Source organism: Rattus norvegicus, chromosome 9, assembly GCF_021556685.1.
Source record: "Rattus norvegicus strain SHRSP/BbbUtx chromosome 9, alternate assembly SHRSP_T2T, whole genome shotgun sequence".
NCBI classification, from domain to species: domain Eukaryota; kingdom Metazoa; phylum Chordata; class Mammalia; order Rodentia; family Muridae; genus Rattus; species Rattus norvegicus.
Window position 1 is genome coordinate 53,593,452 of NC_141542.1, and position 20,976 is coordinate 53,614,427.

A 20,976-nucleotide genomic window follows, 5' to 3' on the forward strand; every position below is an offset into this window, starting at 1 on the left:
TATATTCCCCACATACCCTTATGAGCGCCCACTACAGTGAGCAAAGACACTGCTTTACTGGGCCTCCATCTTCCATCCTCTCCTCCTCTCTGCATTCTGATGGTAAGACGACTTCTCTAACGTTGGGCATATGAAGCATGACCAACACTGAAGGTCATGTATCAGAAAAGAAAACAAGAGTGGCCAAGGGGTGGCTCAGTGGATAAAGAAAGTGTCTCCCATGCAAGAGGGGCCTGGGGGTCAGATCCCCCGACCCACCCACAGGAAGGCAGGTAGGCAGGCATGGGGATCCGACTGTAATCTCAGCACTTTGGGAGAGACGGATTCCCAAGGACAAGCTGGCTACCTAGATTAGCCGAATGTGTGTGTTCTGGGTTCAGTCAGAGACCCTGCCTTAGTAAACAAAGTGGAGAGAATTCAGAAAGACACACAACATCAACCTCCAGCTCTTGTACACACATACACCCAAATGCATGTGTACTCACAAAAATGTGTTCCACAAACACAATTCACACAGACACACACACACACCTCTCCCTCACACACAACAGAATATAAATAGGACTAACTGAACAAATCTTATCTCTACTTGTTAATTTTTAAAATAACATGTTTCTTCTTGGCCCACAATACAGTAGATATTTATTCTTTGGGGTTTCTTTTCCAGTAATTCTCTGGATTACAACAAACTAAAGCTTACAGTTAGGCCTTATGCGGGACTCCAATGGAATGTATATGTTTGTTCACTGTCTTAGTAACAATGAAAGTCCTTTATAAAGGGCCTTAAAAGGAAGGCAGAAGCTATCTATAATCAGTGTCTCAGGAGGATTCTCACTTCTATCTGTCAAGGCACATGGGCTCTGGAATTTCCCCTACCTGTGTCTGCAAGTGCCAGATTAAAGTGCATAAGCTCTGCCTTTTTATGTTTCTGTTGCCTTCCCCGACTGTGATGCCAATCAAGGCTGAGCTGGCAAGCAACACAAGGTCCCCTTGATGAAGTAGAGGACTGGAAGAAGGGTTTCTAAATACCATGCCCTGCTTAAGCCTTCAAACCAAAGAAACCAAGGAATTCTGGATTATTGTGCTGAAGCCAATACCCACAGCTGCCTATGCCAGCAAGGCCTGGTCAAGAGCATTTACTGAGTGTGCTCCAGAGGCTGTCCAATGCACTGTAACTATGCTACCTGATCCCTGCCAGAAACGCTGATGTGACTCCATTCTGATACTGCTGTTGATTGTATATACACACCACAGTACAATGTGCAGTACAATAGACAGCGCAGTGCGCAGTGCACTGGACAGCACAGTGTGCAGTAAACTAGACAGCGCAGTGTGCAGTACACTAAACAGTGCAGTGTGCAGTACACTGGACAGCGCAGTGTGCAGTACACTAAACAGTGCAGTGTGCAGTACACTGGACAGCACAGTGTGCAGTAAACTAAACAGCGCAGTGTGCAGTACAATAGACAGCGCAGTGTGCAGTACACTGGACAGCACAGAGGGCAGTACACTAAACAGCGCAGTGTGCAGTACACTGGACAGCGCAGTGTGCAGTACACTGGACAGTGCAGTCAGAGGACTAGGAAAAAGTATACTTTTAAGTCCCAGCACTGTGCGGGAAAACCAAACAGTGAGGAGCTGTGTCTCATGCTTCACAGACATGGCAGCATCAATCAGAAAACAAGATGAGAGCAACGCAAAACTGTGGAAAACACACATCTACATATGCAGCAATGACCAAAGAGACTATAAATCTGAAAGAACAAATTAGGGGGAGGTGGGAGGGAGGGAAGCAAAGAAGGAAACGATGTAATTATAACTTAAAACATACGAGGCTTAATATGAAAAACAACAAAATTTGCTTAAAAACAGCCCAACAACGCAAAACCCAAGAAAGGACGGAGAGCTGAAGCAGCTGGGGACTAGAATTCCAGCCCAGGGAAAGGGATGGCAGGCAGAGGACTAGCCCTCAAGCCGGCTCAAGTCGTTCCACAGAATGCATGTGAGACGCCAAATGTGGCAGTGTACATCTATAAACCCAAGCAACCTACAGCACAGCCAGGAAGCCCAAGGCGCAAACAGGCTGGAGCATACACAGCATCAGAAACAAGACAGCCTGCCTCCATAAGGGAGAAGACAAGAATGGCCTCGACAGTGAGCCATGATACCATGATATATGATATACTCATACGCGCACGCACACATATGCAAACACACACACACACACACACACACTTAAAATAAAATAAAATAGAAAAGAATTCAAATTTTCTCCTCTCTTGGGCCCCTGAGACGGGAAGAAAGACTAACTCTAAGTTTGTGCACGTAACCCAATGTAGCTCCTATGTAGAGTGAGATCTAACACAGGTGAGTTCATGGCTCCTCCCAGGTGTGGTGGCTAAGAGTGATTTACGTCATTCATCACAGGTGCCTACTGTTACTTGTTTACAGGCCTCTCGGGGAAACATGGTTTGGCCACATGTGGCTGCCTTTATGATTTGGACACTTTGTGACTATTCTTAATCCTGAGAGTACAAATTGTCTGACACTCTGAATAAAACTGGCTAGAGCATGAAACTTTAGTCCACTTCATTTTTAGGCTTCATTCTCCCAGATCCCACTGCTTTTAGAGCAATAAACAAGGGATCATAAAATCAAAGGAATATTTAATATCGCTATTCTGAAAATTAAAAATACATACAATTACTAAGTTGAGTGTTTTTATTTAATTTTTGAAACAGAGCCTCATGTACCCCAAGCTGGCTTCAAACTCACTACATAGCCAAGAATGGCCTTGAAGTTTGGTTCTCCTGCCTCTACTCCTATACTCAGAGATTACAGGTGTAATTACCACCACAAGTGGGGATGATTTTAATTTAATAAATGTGTGAAAAGATTTGGTCTCTTTCTTTCTCAAATCTATTTAATTAACTAACATCCTACACATAATGAAATCTGGGAGTAAAAAATGGCTAATTGAAGCCAGGTGTAGCAACACACGCCTTTAATCTCAGCAGCTGGGAGGCAAAGGGAAGTCAGTCTCGGAACCAATCTGATCTACAGAGTTCCAAGACAGAACACAGAAGCCCTGCTTTGAAAAACCAAGAATGAATGAATGAATGAGGAGGTTAACGGAACATGGGGGTTCCTCTTACCCCCACAACTCTAAAGACATGCCTGGAAGGAGACAGATCTGCCTTTTCTTTATCAATCCGTATGGCAAAGAGAAGAGACAGAGAAAGGCCAACGGATTCCGGAGCAAGAGGGATAAGTAGGTGTGGAGTGAGTAGTGAGTGTCCGGCAGTCTCCGGGCGCTGCGTGTGGGGCTGGTGGGAAGAGAGGACAAGAGCCCAGCTCCCCCAAGCCCAGCTCCCGAGTGGAGTGTGTCAGGCAGGAATGAAAAGGCTTAAAAGAAAACTGCTCAAGAGGCCCACACTCCATGTTGACTGAACCCCCAAACACCCTCTCCTTAAACAAAATGCTACAAATTTGATAAAAAACACTATATAATAACAGTATTACTAAGAGGAATACTATTAAATGCCACTAATTTAATTTAAATTTCTTCCTTTTTTTAAAGATACAACACAGGAGAGACGGTTGAGAATTCTGAGTATTTTCTACCAGTTAGTAATACCTTCTGGTTCTCTTCCACTTCCGCTCTAAGCTGTGCGCTCACAGCTGTTTTTGTTATTGCTCTAAAAAAACAAAAATACAATCAGTGCTTAGCGTTTCATATAAAGGTCTTCAATTTCCCTATTTTTAGATATGAAACGTGATTCGATAAGTTACAAAAATAAGAACTAAGTAAACCTCATGGCTGTAGAGCTGGCAAATGCATTCACCCCTCAGATGTGGAAAGCTGCATGGTGACACTACGTGACAAGTCCAGTTGCTTCCAATTCCTTACTGACTGTGTGGCCCTACTCCTGATGTAACATTCGCTACTCAGACAGCACTAGCCAGCAGAAATGCACTAAGGCCGACTGCTGGTCCTATTAAGGCCTCTGGTGGGGATTGGACCTTGTCTGTGTGTATCTTCTAGAAGCACGATGCATTAAGAAATCTTACGTAGGCACTGCACGGTGAGGAAGAAGCTTCTTACAAAACTCTCCATCCATAATTTAAACTTTAGATATTTGAGACATACATCTGTAAGTTTCCAAGACTTTGGCTTTTAGACAATTTTGCCTAGCATTCACAGGACAGAGAAACATTACGGAATAGGTAGCAATGCAGAATTCATTCTGTTACGATAAACGAGTCAGTCTCCATAAGGCTGTTTCTAAGTTAGCGTCCTGAATCCCCTTCTCCTCTTTTCATCAGTACTGAGGATTAAGCCCAGGCCGTATGCCCATGAGGCAAGTGTTCTGTCACTGAGCCCTAGACAAAGGCCCTCTTCATCAGGATTCAAAGTGGCACTGTGGGCCAGACTGTGGATTAGCTGATGTGGCCTAAGTGGGGCAGAGCGATGAGCATCTAAATCCCACTCTTCAACCACACACCCACCAGTTGTCATGTTGGGAAAAGAACTAATCACAGCAGTACTTACTAATAGGTTCCATTCCAAGCGTTTTAGCTCTGTCATGTTCTATGCAAACATGAAGATAACTGGAAACAATATTAAGGAGCCATGAAGCAAAACCTTGGCACACCTTACCTGGCTTTGGTAGGAAAGTTCTGACTAATGTCCTTCATCACCACCAGAGCTAACTCCACAGGAGCAGCCAAGATGCGGGCAGCAGTCTGGAAACTGAGGTCTGCACAACAGCAAGTGTGATGTTAGAACATAGGAATCTATGACACTGATGGTAGACCAAGTCCCAATACTACCCACAATCCCTTGAGGGTGAAGATGCCGTAGAATGCAACTCTTGCAGACAGTGCCCTGGGCCTAGTTCAGACCTCATTCACTTCATGGACCCTGGAGTTTTTACCAAGTTATTCATGATCTACATCCATAAAATCCTAGGGCCGTGGGCTAGCTAACACATTTAGCAAAAGCAAACTTGAGCCAAATCCTGTCGTCATCTGGATTTACAATATATTATAAATATAGCATTAAAATATAGTCAGTGACCTAAGGGAAAACATCTTGAGAATAGTTTGGAATATTCTTTAGAACAGAAAAGTGCACATATATTCTACCCTTACGTGGCTTTATCATTCCTGGTTCCACAGTTTAAGAACTGTGTACAAATGCATACAGAAGACCAGCTAGAAGGCTCAGGGAGTAGATGCACTTGATGCCTACAGTGCAAGCCGCATGGACAAACTAAACTCTACAGAGCTGTGCTCTAACCACCACATAGGCACTATGGCACACCAGCCTACCTAAGCAGTGATAGTAAATTGTAAAAATGTATGCGGGGTTGGGGATTTAGCTCAGTGGTAGAGCGCTTGCCTAGCAAGCGGAAAGCCCTGGATTCAGTCCCCGGCTCCGAAAAAAAAGAAAAAAAAAAAAAATGTATGCAAGACCGTGGTTATAGCTCAGTGTCAGAGTGCATACCCAATGTGAGGCCTAGATCTAACCGTCAGCACTACTAAAAAAAAAGTATAAACCTAGAATTAAAAACTGCCACTTAAGATTTTTTAAATGTATACATAAAGGAACATAAACAAGATACCTATTTCTCGTATTACAAGATTATGTATCTGATCCCAAAAAGCTGTGCATGTATCCCTGAAGCTAATTATGTGCTTACAGGGGATTTCCTTTCTTCTCTTAACCATTCTGTCTTTGAAGTCTGAGGTACTTGAATCTTCAAATTATAGGCATAGATGACGGAGAAGAATCTTAGGTCAATGGCATAGACTAGATGATCTTCAGCAAGATCACAGAAGAAAACTTCCCCAAACTAAGGAAAGAAATAGACATGGATACAAGAAGTACATAGGACACCAAAAAGACAAGACCAGAAAACACTCCCATAGTATGAAAGCTACAAGAGAAAACATGCAAGTCAAATATAAAGGAAAGCCCACCAGAAAGACTGACAGCTCATTTCTCAGTAGAAACTTTGAAAGCCAGAATACACTGGAGTGATGCACACTAAGCTCTAAGAAGCCATGGGTGCTAAGCTAGACTACTGTGTCCACCAAAAGATTTGCCATGGTAGAGGGAGAGAAAAAAACTGTGGCATTAAAAGACTAAAAGAATTCCTTTTTGCAAACCAACCCTAAAGTTAATACCACCAGCAGTAATGTCAGACTGGAGGGATGAATAAAGATATCTGAGGTCTGTAGAAAGATCAATGTCATAATTAACAAAACAAAAAGTACAACTAAGAACATAAACTTTGGGGTTGGGGATTTAGCTCAGCGGTAGAGCGCTTGCCTAGCGAGCGCAAGGCCCTGGGTTCGGTCCCCAGCCCCGGGAAAAAAAAAAAAAAAAAAAAAAAAAAAGAAGAAAAAAAAAAAAAGAACATAAACTTTAAAGGAAAAAAGACTGCAATCAACACACACTGTTCAATAATAACTGTAAATATTAACGGTCTCAATTCCCCAATCAAAACACACAGACTGGCTGAATGGATGAAGAAACAAAACCCACAAATGTGCTGTGTACAGGAAGCTCACCTCAGCTTTAAAGGAAAGCACCTTGTCAACAAGAGAGGGTGAGGAGGAGAAGCAAGCAGCCGTGGCTCTCCTAGACTCCAGTCTAGACTAAGCGAAGGCAGGAGGGTATTTCACCCTACTCAAGGGAGTAATTAACCAAGAGGACATCATAACTAAGCATCAAATTCTAGTGCACCCAATTTCATAAAAAAGCCTACTAGTCAAATTAAAGACAAAGAGTAACATCACCCTAATAAGAGTAGGCAATTTTAATACCACACTCTCTCCAACAGAAAAAACTCAGCAGAGAAGCGTGAGAATTAAGTAATGTCATACATCAAATGATCTTAACAGATTCCACATAAACACCAGAGAATATACATTCTACTCTGAGCCCATGGGAGCCTGGCAAAAACAGACCACATCCTAGGACACAAAACAAATCTTAACAAATTCAGAAAAATAGAAACAACGAAACTTAAAATCAACAGCCAACAAATCTCTAGTGAGTACACAAACTCATGGAGATTACAAAACGCATTAATGAATGATGAATGAATCAAAGAAGAAATCAAGAAGTTCCTAAACTAAATAAAAATGAAAAGACAGCACAACAAAAGTCTATAGGTGCTTACCTTACAAAATTAGAAAGAGTACAGATGAATGGCTTAATGGCACAACCCAAGAATTGAGAAAAACAAGAACAAACAAAACCCAAGTCCAGAAGATGGCAAAAAATAGTAAAATTCAGAGCAGAATGTAATAAAATAGAAATGAAGAAAACAATACAAAGAAGCAAATATTAAAAGCTGATTCTTGGAGAAATTGAACAAGGCTGACAGACCCTTGGCCCACTTAACCAAAAGAAAGAATGAGATAGCCAAAATTAACAGAATCAAAAATGAACAGCGAAACATTACAACAGAAGAAATTCAGGGCCACATGAGAGGGAATTCTTTAAAAACCCAAATTCCACTAAGTTGGAAAATGTAAAAGAAATGGGCAGATTTTTAGATCCATGAAAACCACCAAAGTTAAACCAAGAAAAGATCAACACCTGTAACAGGTAAGAAGATTTTATGCAGTAATTAAAGTCTTTCAATGAAAAAGAATTCGGGCCCAGATGGAGTCCCACAGAACTCTACCAGACTTCAAAGAAGCTCTAAGCCAGTATTTCCTAAGCTTATTTAAAATTATACAAACAGAAGGAGAATGTCCAAACTTCAATATCAAAGTAAAAATACAACAAAAAAGAGCCCTCCATGCCAATCACCATGAAGAAAATATATCCCTAAGTCCTCACTAAGACTCTTGCAATTCCACAAAGGCAGTCAGCAAGATTATCCACCATGACAAAGTGAACTTTGTCCCCAAGTTACAGGGGTAGTTCAACACATACAAGTAGATAAATGTAGTAAGTCATATAACCATGGCTAGCCAGGCATGCGTGGTGGCACACACCTTTAATCCCCGCACTCAGAAAGCAGAGGCAGGCAGGATCTGAGTTCGAGGTCTACATAGTGAGTTCCAAGCCAGCCAGGACAACATGATGAAACCTTGTCTCAAAACGAATAAACAAAAAGTCATATGACCATCTCAATATATTTAGAAAAAAATCCAACATGGCTTCATGAAGTCTAGAAACTAACCCTAGAGGGACCATACCTCACCACAATGAAGGCTATATGTGCAAACACACAGCCAATATTATTCTAAATGAAGAAAAAGTTAAATCACATCAACACTAGGAAAGGAACAGGGTTGTCCTTTATCTCCACACCTTCTCAATTAAAGGCTCGAAACACCAGCTGGAGCAATAAGGTTAAGGGTAAGAAATTGGAAGGGACAAAGATAGGAAAAGGGGCCAAACTGTCCCTATTTGCAGATGACATGATCCCAAAGTCCACTGGAAAACTTAAAAACAAAAACCGGTCAACAATTTCAGCAAAGTGGCGGGATACAAACTCAACTTAGAAAACTTGATAGATTTTCTTCTATACACCAACAACAAACATGTAAAAAAGGAAGAATTGGGCTTACCAGGGGATGAGCCCCCAGTTGGTTATCCAAAACCAAGTGGTTAGCCCTGAAGCTTACATACACAAGCAACGCTACACAAACACAGCACATTATCTATTTATGCACTTGTGTGTGTGTGTGTGTGTGTGTGTGTGTGTGTGTGTGCGCGCGCGCACGTATGAATAATTCAAGAAAAAAGAGGCCATGAATCTGAGAGGGAACAAAGGGAGAAGGGGCATGGAAGAGGTTGAGAGTTGCAGGAGAGAAATGGGGGAAGTGGTGTAAAATATATTTCAATTTTAAAGTTGTGTGTGTGTGTGTGTGTGTGTGTGTGTGTGTGTGTGTAACCAATATCTAGATGTGGTATTCTCAGAATGTAGATTTCATTCAAACTCTGCAACCCCTCTACCCCTGCCCCAAGACAAGGTTTCACTTAGAGCTCAAGTTGGCCTAGAACTCACAACACTAATTGTGCCTTAGTCACCGTGCGGGATTACAGGCATCCAGTTCAAATCCTGGTCAGTGTGGTGCTGGGAGTCAAATCCCGGGCTCTGTGCATGCTAGGCAAGCACTCTAACAACTGAGCTATATCCCCAGCCCAAGTTCTGCATTCATTTATCACCACAGATACAGCACCACAACTCCGTGAGCTGAGCCTCCATTACCTTGCAGCTGCCAGACTTTCAAGGGGGCCATTTCATTGGTGCTCTCCACGAGATGCTTCCGGAACTCTTTCAACTGTCCTTCCAAGCTGGGGTACAGTTCTCTGACAGAAACAGAATAGAATCGGTTCTTTTCACTGTTTTCTCTCATAGTACCCTTAGTGAAGGACTCCCATTTAATCTTCATAATGCCCCCCTCCCACACCTAGGGAACTTCCCTCAGTACAGGCAAAGGATTTTAAAGCACAACCGTTGTCCTCTAGACACATGCTAACGTTGTGTATTCTCCATGAAGCTGTTGTGCTATGGGCACATAAAACCACAGCATTAGCCAACGGACAAAAGGGCTCAGCAGGGAAGACTGGCCACCAAGCCTGACAGCCTGAGTCGGATCGCCAGGACTCAGGTGCAGGAGAGAGAGCCAGGTCCATGTGCCTGCCGTGGACTCACGCACTGTCCCCACAACACACACAAAACAAATAAATGCAACTAAAAAGCATAGAAAGAGTAATAAAGGTGGCTCTGAAAGTCTTCATCCAATAAAGGTGGCACCTGACTATAGCCAGATGACAGGCAAGTGTGCACGGCAGCGAGCCAACCCAACAGTACACAACCGGAAGGGAAGACACTGCAGCCACAACTGGAAACCTGCGTACACTGTGCTTGCACTGTTTCTTTCTGCCAAGTGTCACAAAGCTGAAGAGCATGAGAGTAAGCCTAGCATGTTATTTATTGTTTGTTGTTTTTATTTTTTTTCCTTTTTCTTTTTTTCGGAGCTGGGGACCGAACCCAGGGCCTTGCGCTTCCTAGGCAAGCGCTCTACCACTGAGCTAAATCCCCAACCCCTGTTTTTATTTTTTTAAAAAGGCAACACACTGCAAATTTTTAGCTAAAATTCCCACACAGCAGAATTTGAGACTGTAAAAAATGTACCAAGTCACCACAGTTAGGAGTAATTTTCTGCTATAAATTATGATGTTTTCACAAAATGATCTGTGTAATTATGAACCAAATTCAATCATTAAAACCGTCTTCTCAGGACTGCAGCCCCTAGGGGGATAGGAAATCGACAAGAAGATCAACAGAGTCAACTAACTTGGACTCTTGGGGCTCTCAGACTCTAAATCACCAACCAAAAACATAACAAAGGCTGGATCTAGGCCTCCCCACACATATGTAACAGATGTGTGGCTTGGTCTTCATGTGGGTCCCAAACAACTGGAGCGGAAGCTACCCCAAAAGCTGTTGCCTGTCTGTGGGCTATGTTCTTCTAGCTGGGCTGCCTTGTCTGGTCAGTGGGAGAGGTAGGGCCTAGCCTGGCAGAGACTTGAAGTGCCAGGGTCAGGGACATCCAGGGGAGCCCTACCCACTCAGAGGAGAAGGGAGGGAGGGTGGGGGAAGGGTCGTGGGAGAGGGTTACCAGGAGAGGGCAGTGAATGGGATATAAAGTGAATAAATAAAAAAAAAAATTAATTAATTAAAAAAATTTTTCTGCCAGGTATGACCTCCCCTTATCATTGACCTGCATCCAGGAAGCAGCAGCAGTCAGATCTCTGCATGACTGAGATACCTGGTCTACACAGAAAATTCCAGAACAACCAGGACTACAAAGGGAGACCCTGCTAAAAAATACCAATAACATAGGCCACGCATGGTGTTGCAGCCTTTAATCCCAGAACTCAGGAGACAAAGGCAGGCAGATCTGTGTGAGTTTAAGGCCAGCCTGGGGGCTGGAGAGATGGCTCAGAGGTTAAGAGCACAGTCTGCTCTTCTAGAGGTCCTGAGTTCAATTCCCAGCAACCACATGGTGGCTCACAGCCTTCTATAATGAGATCTGGTGCCCTCTGCTGGCCTGAAGGCATACATGCAGGCAGAAAGCTGTGTGATGTATACATATATGATTTTAAAAAAACAAAAACAGTCTTCATCTGGGGCTGGATTAAGAGCTCTGACTGTCCTGAGTTCAAATCCCAGCAACCACATGGTGGCTCACAACCATCCATAATAGGATCTGATGCCCTCTTCTGGTGTGTCTGAAGACAGCGACACTGTGTGTATATATATATATATTATATATATTAAATATATTTAAAAAGGGGGGGGGGGGGGTTGGGGATTTAGCTCAGTGGTAGAGCGCTTGCCTAGCAAGCTCAAGGCCCTGGGTTCAATCCCCAGCTCCGAAAAAAAGAAAATAAGAAAAAAAAAAAAAAAAAAAGGCCAGCCTGGTCTACAAAGCAAGTTTCAGGACAGCCGGGGCTACACAGAGAAACCCTGTCCCAAAAAAACCTAAACAAACAAGCAAACAAATAAATATTACAGAAAAAAATTCCCCTTTGGCTGATGGAACATTACCTCTGTTGCATGTTTTTAAGTCTACTATAAGCTTCTGCTTATTTTTTCAGGTTGTGCTCAGCATAAGAAAATAGCCCTAGTCACTCTGATTTAAAATCCACACTACTTCCAACCGTGCAGACAAAAAAACAATGTGCTCTCTTCTGTTACTCAAAACAAGGATCTGTAACTTTGTTATCAACTGAGAGGAAAGAAAGCCCCTTCAGCCACGGGCAGGTAACTACAGTGCCATCCAATAGCAGGGTGCTTCCGAATAACTAGAAATGGCTGACCTAACTTCAAACGAGATGGGTTCTCACTGTGGATTATGTATATAAAGTGCAGTAGAGCCGCAACTCTGACAAGGAAGACGCAAGGAGCTAGGGGAGGCGTCCCCTAGTCATGATTAACATACCTTAATTTTCCAAAGAGGAACCCCTGAACTTCATCAATAGGATCGTTCTCCCCAATGACTGTGGTGTTTACCTCGGTCCCTATAAAGACACAGTAAAGCTGTGTCTAGTAGCTCAGAACAGAAGTACAAAGGAACATCACAGGCGAATGTTAAAAAGAAATATCAAATGCTTCAATTAACATTCAAATGTAGGCTTTTAAACCGATGATGTTTTAATATTTCTTGTGTGCCTGGACAAAATAAGAATATATTTTCTCTCAAGCCTTAGAATATTTTACATTAAAAATTTCAAAATTAATAGATTTAAATATTATAAATATCTTTTCACAGTTAAATTCTGAAGAATTTACAGTTAGAAAACCCTAAACATCACTGAAAGAACAGCACGCCATTTTCCACTGGCTTCACTACTCAAATCCCTCATTTCATGTTTAAAAAAGCTTAGAGAATAAAATGGCAGACACCATAATTCCAGCTATTCGGAAGGCTGAGGCAGGAGAATCAAGTTCAAGACTTGCCTGAATAGTTTAATGTGCCTAGATAACTTAATGAAAAGCAAACAAACAACAAAAACATTAAACACTGTGGGTGCAGCTCAGTGGTGGAGAGCAGAGGACTACATAATACACACAAGACTCTGAACTCAGAACTGCGCAGTACAAGAGACAGTCAAAGTGATCTTCTCAAAGGTACATTTATTTATGCATGTGAGTACAAAGGAAACTGTTCCTAGGACGAAAAATAATAAAGACAGAAGCTATCCATGAGGCCTAGGATATTTAAATGTTCATACTAGAATCACACAGCAATGCCTAGTTTGTGACACGTACAACATGGACAACAGCTACGGCTCATACATCACTTGTGTAAAAACACCCCACTGAACTTCGTGGGCTTTGTTTTGGTTCTGTGTCCCCTTGTTTCTACTGTCTGGGGGACAGGCCAGGCAGCCTTGAACTGGAATCCTCCTGCTTCAGCACTCAGACTGTTAAGCACACACCACAATATCCACCCCAAATTCTAGACTTCTATTATCTTCCCTTCTCCTCCTAGACACTCGAGAAAGAACACCTAGCACTGTCCACTTATTACAGAGGACAAAATACAGGCCTCGAGGATGTGCTGAAGGTCCCCACTCAGATGTGACAAAACCAAGGTGTGAACTGGTCCTCACACTCTTTACCAAGATGGGAGCCAATTCCCTATTAGCTCACACTTGAAGGCAAGAGAACACTCGGTCTTATTTTACAAATTCACCTTTCACCTGAGTATCATCCTTGGCCTTGTACTCCGTGCTCTTAATGGCCAATTCTACACCATAGCCAGAAAGGTGGACCGGCTCCTTCCTGGGATTCTGCAAACAGAACAAGAATTCCACCATCACCATCTGGCTCGTTAGGAGGCACAGCAGGCCCCTCCTTGCAGCACATCTACTGGTGCCACCCCTGCTCAGGACACGTAGAGGCAGCCACACTGATGAGACTTCATGGAAGAACACACCAATCGGTTGTCAATATCAAATGGTCAGCCCTGAAATATGTATGTACAAGTAACATCATATGGACTGAGCAGGTTGTGTGTGTGTATATATGTGTGTGTGCTTATATGCATTTGTGTGTTTAACAACATAAGAAAAATGGGATAAATGTGAATGAAGTAAGATAGAGTGTATAGGAGGTGCTGGAGGGAGAAAAAGGAAATGATGTAATTCTATTATAATCTCAAATTTTTAAAAATTATCTTAACAATTGAAATATAAAGTTATTACCTATATATTCAAGAGAGTACAGTGAGGAGTCGACAGTAATAGAAGTACTTGTCTACCATGAAAACATTCATCTTATTTGTGAACAAAATCAATCTAGAATTTGTTTGCCTCTTTGGGAAATTGTAGACTGATGTCTATATATAGGTGAGGGCTAGCACAGGTTAGGTCAAGGCCCATGATTAGACAGTAGAATGTGGGATAGGGATGGAGTTTTTACAGAGAAGAGAAAAAGAGAAGAATCAAGATAGAGATGGAGGACGACCCAGTCCTGGGAAGTCTTAAATGGCCCTAGGTAGTTATGTATATTTCTTAAGGGATGGATTTCTACAGGTCAATTTATCTAATCTAGGTGGGAGGTTTATATCTTTATCATTTGGCTATGAGTTTATGGTGTGGATGTTTTGTGTAAAATTTAAGTAAATCTGAGATAAAGTCATTGTTAAATTACAAATTTCTAGAGTTTTGAATTTTTCGGGCTTGTTGGAGTGTGGGCAGAGTTTGAGGCTAGCAGAGAGCTGCCAGGAGAGATACTAACCAGAGATAAATTACGGTTAGTTCCATACGGCCCTCTGGTGCAAGAACTAACTCTAGGGACCAGCATGGCAAGGAGCCACCCTGCAATGGCTCACAGATCACCTGTGTCAGAGAGAACTTGGGAACAGCGTGGAGTCGCTGAGATAGATTAATGTTAGTTCTATATGGTGCTCTGGTGCTGGAACTAACGCCAGGGAGTGACCACCCAGGTAAGAGTTCCAGGGGGCCAGCATGAGGCAGGGACAGGCTAGAACCAGCCGCTGCTGAGATGAAGGTATTGCGCAGATGCCATGTGGCCTGTGGTGCTGGCAATAGCACGAGATAAAAAGAAACCGGTATTTTTAATATTTACCGCAACAGGAAATCCTAGACTCCTTTATATTTTAATCTTGTCACAACTCTGGGAATAAGAATTTCAAGGTAGAAACAAAACTAAAGGTTTGTGAAAAGCCTCATGGAAACCTACTACTCTGTAAAGTAACTAAAAATACATGATTAAAAATCCTGTGTCTTTAGAACAGAGGTACCCTGCACAGATGGACAGTGCTACTCCAAAAGATATTAAATAAAACCCCTGTGCCAAACGTGGGACACTCTCTGTGAGTTATTTGTGAGGGTGGCCTCAGAGATCCCCACAACAGTACAAGCGACTGCCACTGCTCTTGGTCCCCTACTAGGGGTAAGACCCGATTGCTAAAGACACCAGACACATTGCGGGACATAGAGAAATTAGTTCTGGAACTAACCAGTAAGCTTCCTCACAGCTGGCTAGATCTCACAATGCTGGAAGGTGCTATAAAGTCCACTAGGAAAGAAAGGACACCAATGCTCTTAGCTGGCGCTGGAGCCTACATGCTACACCACTGACTCCTAGGTAAGACATCCCCACTGGTGCTATACTAAGTAGCATGACTATTCTGGGGCAATCACGTGCTTTCTCAGACATGCACTCACAAGGCTTGCTTACTCCACAGGGGGAATTAATCCCTGTGAACCTGGTCAAAATCTGAGATCTGGGTATGTCAGTTGGAAAGGAGCAATTAAAAACTGGACTTTGACCAGATGTAGCAGCACACAGCTTTAATTCTAACATACAGGGGCAGGGGGACAGACACAGATGAATCTGGAGTTCTAGACCAGCCTAGACTATATTGAAACTAGTCTCAAAAATATAAAAGGACAAAAAAGGGGGGGTGGGGGCTGATAAATATATCTGTCTCTACTCAATCTAATTTTCATTTGGAATTTTTATTCTCTTAGCACATACTCACCAACTACCATTACTAAACTATGACACATAACTTCCATAATTTAAATACTCAATGAAATAAGTTTAATTTTATATTAATTCTGCTTTAATCCACCCTTTTAGAAACCCTCCCCTTCCACCAAATAAAAAGATACCGAAAAGAGTAAGGTCAATGTTTAGCAATCACATTAAGAAGAGTGTCTCATCAACAGTTATTTGGACAGACCTGGTTTCTGAACTACTAACAAGTAGTTAAAAGGTACAGCTAATCCTCTGGATATTTAATAACCACACTTGGAAGCTATACTACTGTGGCCAGACAGACTTAAGGGGAGATCTTGCCCTCCAAGATCAACTAGCAACTAACTCCCAGGGGACTGTGGGAGACCAGAGACACCATCCAGTGAAGTCTACCCAGCATACACTCTACAAAGACAGTCAGTGTAAAGGATTTCACCACTGCTTCCAAGCAAAGCCAAGGTCAAGCCGGCCTCTGGCTTATGCTCACACAGATGAACTGGCAAAGAAGGAACCAAAGCTTCCCTCAATCACAAGTGACCCGAGAACTAGACCTTCTTTTTTGTTTGTTTTAAAGATATATTTATTATGTATACAGTGTTTGCCTGCATGTACACCTGCAGGCCAGAAGAGGGCTCCACATCACACTAGAGATAGTCATCATGTGGTTACTGGGAACTGAACTGAGGACCTCTGGAAGAGCAGCTAGTACTCTTAACCACTGAGCCATCTCTCTAGCCCTCAATTAAACACTTCAATGCCTATCCAAGAGAGGCAGGCTCAGTATTGTTTTAACTTTAAAAAAAGGATAGTTAAATCTCTTCTCTCTGTCCCTCTCTGGAAGCCATCTGAGAGGGACTTCGCACCATTTGTAGTCTATCCGACCACTTTCAAAGTGCATGAAAATAGATCTTGGTTTCATGGTTGTCCAGTCAGCCATGGAGGCCGTGATAAGAACAATGAGGACCCAGCAGATGGATACTCCTATGAGCCCATCAAGAGATTCCTAATGGACTTTGGTTTGGACATGTCTGGCTTCTCCCTGCCTAGGCTAACATCTCCTCCCTCACATCTTTCCAGACAGCAGCCCTTTCCTCTCTATATCTAAGAGTTAAGGTTTTTAGACAGGTTCCTGGAGGAGGTTCCCGTGACATCTGACACTCCAAATTCAGCTGTAAGACACCAGATTGGTCTTCGTCCCAATCCCTCAATGGCAGTTGGAGTTACCTCTTCAGAGCAAAGGGATGAGAAGAACAGGAGACAGAACTGGCTGCATAATTTAGGGGGAAAATCCTCAATGCAAACAACTAGTTTCTCTCCTAGCTGAAAGCCACCCTTGGCATCCCTGGCAGCCTCATTCCTGCAGACTAGAAAGGTCAAAAGTGTCTGGGGCTCTGACCTTCGATCATACCTCTTGGGGTATGGGTGTTAAAGTAATAATGAAAGCCTGCTGAGAAAAAATCCTTCCTGGTCATGAAGCACTCTCTAGCACTCTCCAACCAGGTCAGTCTCTGGCCAAAGGACCCTCAGGAAAGCCATGACAATGAAAGAGATGGAAGAATTACTTTCTTATACAAGGGACCTAACTCAAACTTACTGGGTCAGCTATGACTAAAGAAGGACCCCTTCCCATAGCGTTTCATACTCTCAAAAGGATAGAGAGAAAGCTAACACCTTCCGAATGAGTGTGGACAGAATGTGTGGAGTAAGAAGAGGGACTTGTAAGATAGAGTACGGATTAGTCTTTTCTGTCAGACACTGCACTGTGAGACTTGAGGCAAATGTTTTAATTTGCTTCCCACCCCCAACACATTTACATAAAGGCCCTGCTTTCTTGGAACTTAGGTGACCTCTCTCCCCTTTCCATTTCTTTTGCCCTCATTCTTTTAAAACTTTTAACGCCACCTGTGAAAGACAGCAAGTGGAACAGACACAGTCGTGACTGCATTAGAATCCAAAGTGCATTTCCTGCCCCAGTGTGCTGCTTTTCTGCTGGTGAAGAGCACACCATTTCAATCAAGAGTCAAGATTCTCTGTCGAGACACTTTAAAGAAAGAAAAAAAGATCTCACAAAGAAAATGTGGACAGTGAGGACAGACCCCAGAAGAGAACACAGCTGCCCATGTACACCTCACAAACACAAAAGCTCAAATGCACACGGAGATTTCAATGATCAGTTCTAGTTAGGCCTGGTGAGTTGGATCTGTGATAACAGCTAGTAGGGAGGCTGAGGCAGGAAGACTGCAAGTTCAAAGTTTTTCTGAAGGAGTTCTAAAGCCTCTTACATAATACAACAAGACCATGTTTCAAAACAGGTCCCCTCGGGGAGACCCTAGCGAATACAGCTCTGTAGGATAAGTGCTTACCAGGATATATTAGGACTCAGGTTCAACGCTTAATACCCTAAGGTTCACGTACAGTTGGAAGACTACCTCAAAGTTTAATATACAAAAGTTTACACAATTTTTAGTTTTTGATAAAAAATGACATAGGATCTTGGTATGTAGTTTTGGATGGCCTTGAATTCACAGTAATCCTCCTGTTTCGGCCTTCCAAGTGTTGAGATTATAGGCATCAGCCATCATACTTAACTCTATGCAGCTAATATTAAAATCCAAAAAATTACCCCACTTTTTAAGAATAACTGTTTGACATTTCTTGGAAAGGCAAGCAAGGAAGGACCACCTATGTACAAGTAAGAACCTGATGCAGACCGAGGAAGAGGCTTAGCAGGTAAAGCCCTTGCCACCAAGCAGGAGACCAATGTTCAGATCCCTAGCACCAGACTGCAGTGGCTGCTTGCTTGTAATTCTGACCCACAGAAGGCGGGAACAAGGAAACCCCTGAGCAATTGGGCTAGCTGGACGTAGCTCCGTCAGCTCAACTGAGAGAGTGCCTCGGTGGATGGAGGAAAATGAGTGGTGAGCAATCAGGCAGCTATTACATCGACTTCAGACCTCCACACACACGTGACGCTCGCTCACGCACGCACGCACACACACGCATACAGGCATACACACTGGGCATATGAACTCTTTTAAAAAGAGAAAGTAAGAACATTAATTAATTTAAAAATGTCATGTGTGGTAATATACACCTTTGACCCTGCTTTGGGAAACAGGTGGATCTCTATCTATGACTTTGAGATCCATCTGATCTACATAGTGAGTTTGAGGCTAACCGGGCAGCACGGTAAGACCCTGTGTCTCAAAAAAAAAAAAAAAAAAAAAAAAAAAAATTAGAGGGAGAGGGAGTAAGATGGGGGGAGAAGAGTGAAAAAGACAGAAAAAGACAGTGCAGAGAGAGAGAGAGATATTGAACTTATCAAAAAAAAAGAATTTCAAATTAAATTATTTTTAAATAGGAAAAGAATCTTCTAAGGTCACTTTAAACAAATTAATATTCAAGAAATTATAAAATAAGTCAATACTTACAGATATATAATGTCTGAACACATAATTAATTTTTCCTTCATTGCTTTTTGATATAAGTTGGTGGTGAATATTAGAAAATTCTTCATGGCCAATCTCAGAATAAAAAATGACCACTGGACTTTCAGGATTTGATGAGGGATATCTGTGATCTCCTTTGAACAATAAAGGTTTAGGTCTGGAAATAAACATTCAATTAAAAAAAATTTAAACAAAAACCAGGAGACCCTTGACAACACTTTAAAACAGCAGAGACTTTATCTTCGTGAGGACATCACAGCTTGCACAGTTTGCATTTAGAACATGTCATGTGAGCTTTACTCATTCGTGACCACAAAAGAGTTTATTACATGAATATTAAATATAAATGCCAAGTTAAATTAAATACTGTCAGTTCTTTAAAAAGAGAGGAAGAGAAGCCAGGATGCATACCGAACCCCACAGCAGTAAATATTTTTCTGCGGTGCGGACTCTTACTTTATCTCAGAATATGGGGCCAAATAGTTGGAGCAGCAGATAAAATTCTTTTTTTTTTTAAACATTTATTTATTTATTATGTATACATCATTCAGCTTTCTGCCTGCATGTATGCACCTGCAGGCCAGAAGAGAGCACCAGACCTGATTATAGATGGTTGTGAGCCACCATGTGGTTGCTGGGAATTGAACTCAGGACCTCTGGAATAGCAAACAGTGCTCTTAACCACTGAGCCATCTCTCCAGCCTGATAAAATTCTGAACAAGTAACTTGTGAGCTACAGTAAGTCTCCCTCTCTGCCATGTTTGCCATGATCTTCCTATAATGAATTTGTTTTGTTTTGTTTTGTTTTCTGTTTTTTTGTTTTCCAATACAGGGTTTCTTTGTGTGCGCTGGCTGTTCTAGAACTCACTCTGGAGACCAAGCTGGCCTCGAACTTGAGATCAGCTGGCCTCTGCCTCCTAAATACTGAGATTTAAGGAGTGTGCCACCACCACCCCTTAATTTTTTTAAGCTTCTCAAAATACAAACAAAAAATTAAAAACCACCACACCTAAGACTGGCATCAAGACATTAAAGTTCTTAAAATATGACCTACTGTGGTGGTCTGAATGGACAATGTCCCCCACAGTCTGCTGTTGAATACTCGGTCCCCAGCTGGTGGCGCGGTTTGGAGGGAGGCTATGAAACTTTGGAACATGGAGAGCACCATTGGGGACAGGCTTCTGGAGTTTATAGCCCTAACACATCCCAGTTCTTACTCTCTCTGCTCTGGATGTGACAATGAGACGTGACCACTCAGCTTCCTGTTCCTGCCAGCATTCTTGCTCTATTGTGATGGACATCTAGCGAAACCAAGCTGCTCCAGTTTTTTGTCAACATGACAGAAACTAGAGCTAACCGGAAAAGGGAACCTCAACTGAGAAAATGCCCCCATCCCACTCTCCTGTGGATGAGTCTGAAGACTATTTCCTTAACTAATGATTGATGGAAGGAGGCCTAGCCCACTGTGGGCATGGTAGGACTGGAGAGATAGCTCAGTGACTAAGAGCACTGACTGTTCTTCCGGAAGTCCTGAGTTCAATTCCCAGCAACCACATGGTGGCTCCCAACCATTTGTAATGGGATCTGGTGCCTTCAGACTATTAAAAGTAGCTCCACCCTCAGAAGAGGAGACAGCACTCTACACAAATCTACATAGTCTCTCTAACAAACTCAACGCAGTTTTAAAAGACCAACAACGTCCTCAATTACGTTTCACCTATGAAAGCATCTCTACCCTACCATACCAGCACTCTCAAATATCCACCACACCCGACGCTGAGCTGCCTGAACATACAGTGACTTTACTGTAGTCATTCGAGTAAGAGACACCAGTGCCATGTGTTGAGCAGAGGATTTGTTACTGGTCTGACAGTGTCATTACACAAGACTTACACAACCAAAACTCCCATCAATGTTTCTGGTAGAGCGAGCCATCATCACATGGCCTTAGAGCCGGTCCAGAGAGCTGC

The 20,976-nt window shown here is 42.5% G+C and overlaps 1 protein-coding gene across 2 annotated transcripts in view; it reads right to left on the bottom strand.

Moving 5' to 3' along the window:
- The window catches only part of Uggt1 (UDP-glucose glycoprotein glucosyltransferase 1), a 113,222-nt gene that overhangs the window by 68,969 nt on the left and 23,277 nt on the right, over window positions 1-20,976 (bottom strand). For both annotated transcript variants that reach the window (XM_087564676.1, NM_133596.2), the window contains exons 6-11: window positions 18,989-19,163; window positions 13,243-13,339; window positions 11,986-12,064; window positions 9,243-9,343; window positions 4,661-4,760; window positions 3,638-3,698 (exon numbers count right to left, since the gene is read on the bottom strand). In XM_087564676.1, coding sequence (XP_087420802.1) covers window positions 3,638-3,698; window positions 4,661-4,760; window positions 9,243-9,343; window positions 11,986-12,064; window positions 13,243-13,339; window positions 18,989-19,163 — 613 coding nt within the window. The remainder of the gene's footprint in view (window positions 1-3,637; window positions 3,699-4,660; window positions 4,761-9,242; window positions 9,344-11,985; window positions 12,065-13,242; window positions 13,340-18,988; window positions 19,164-20,976) is intronic.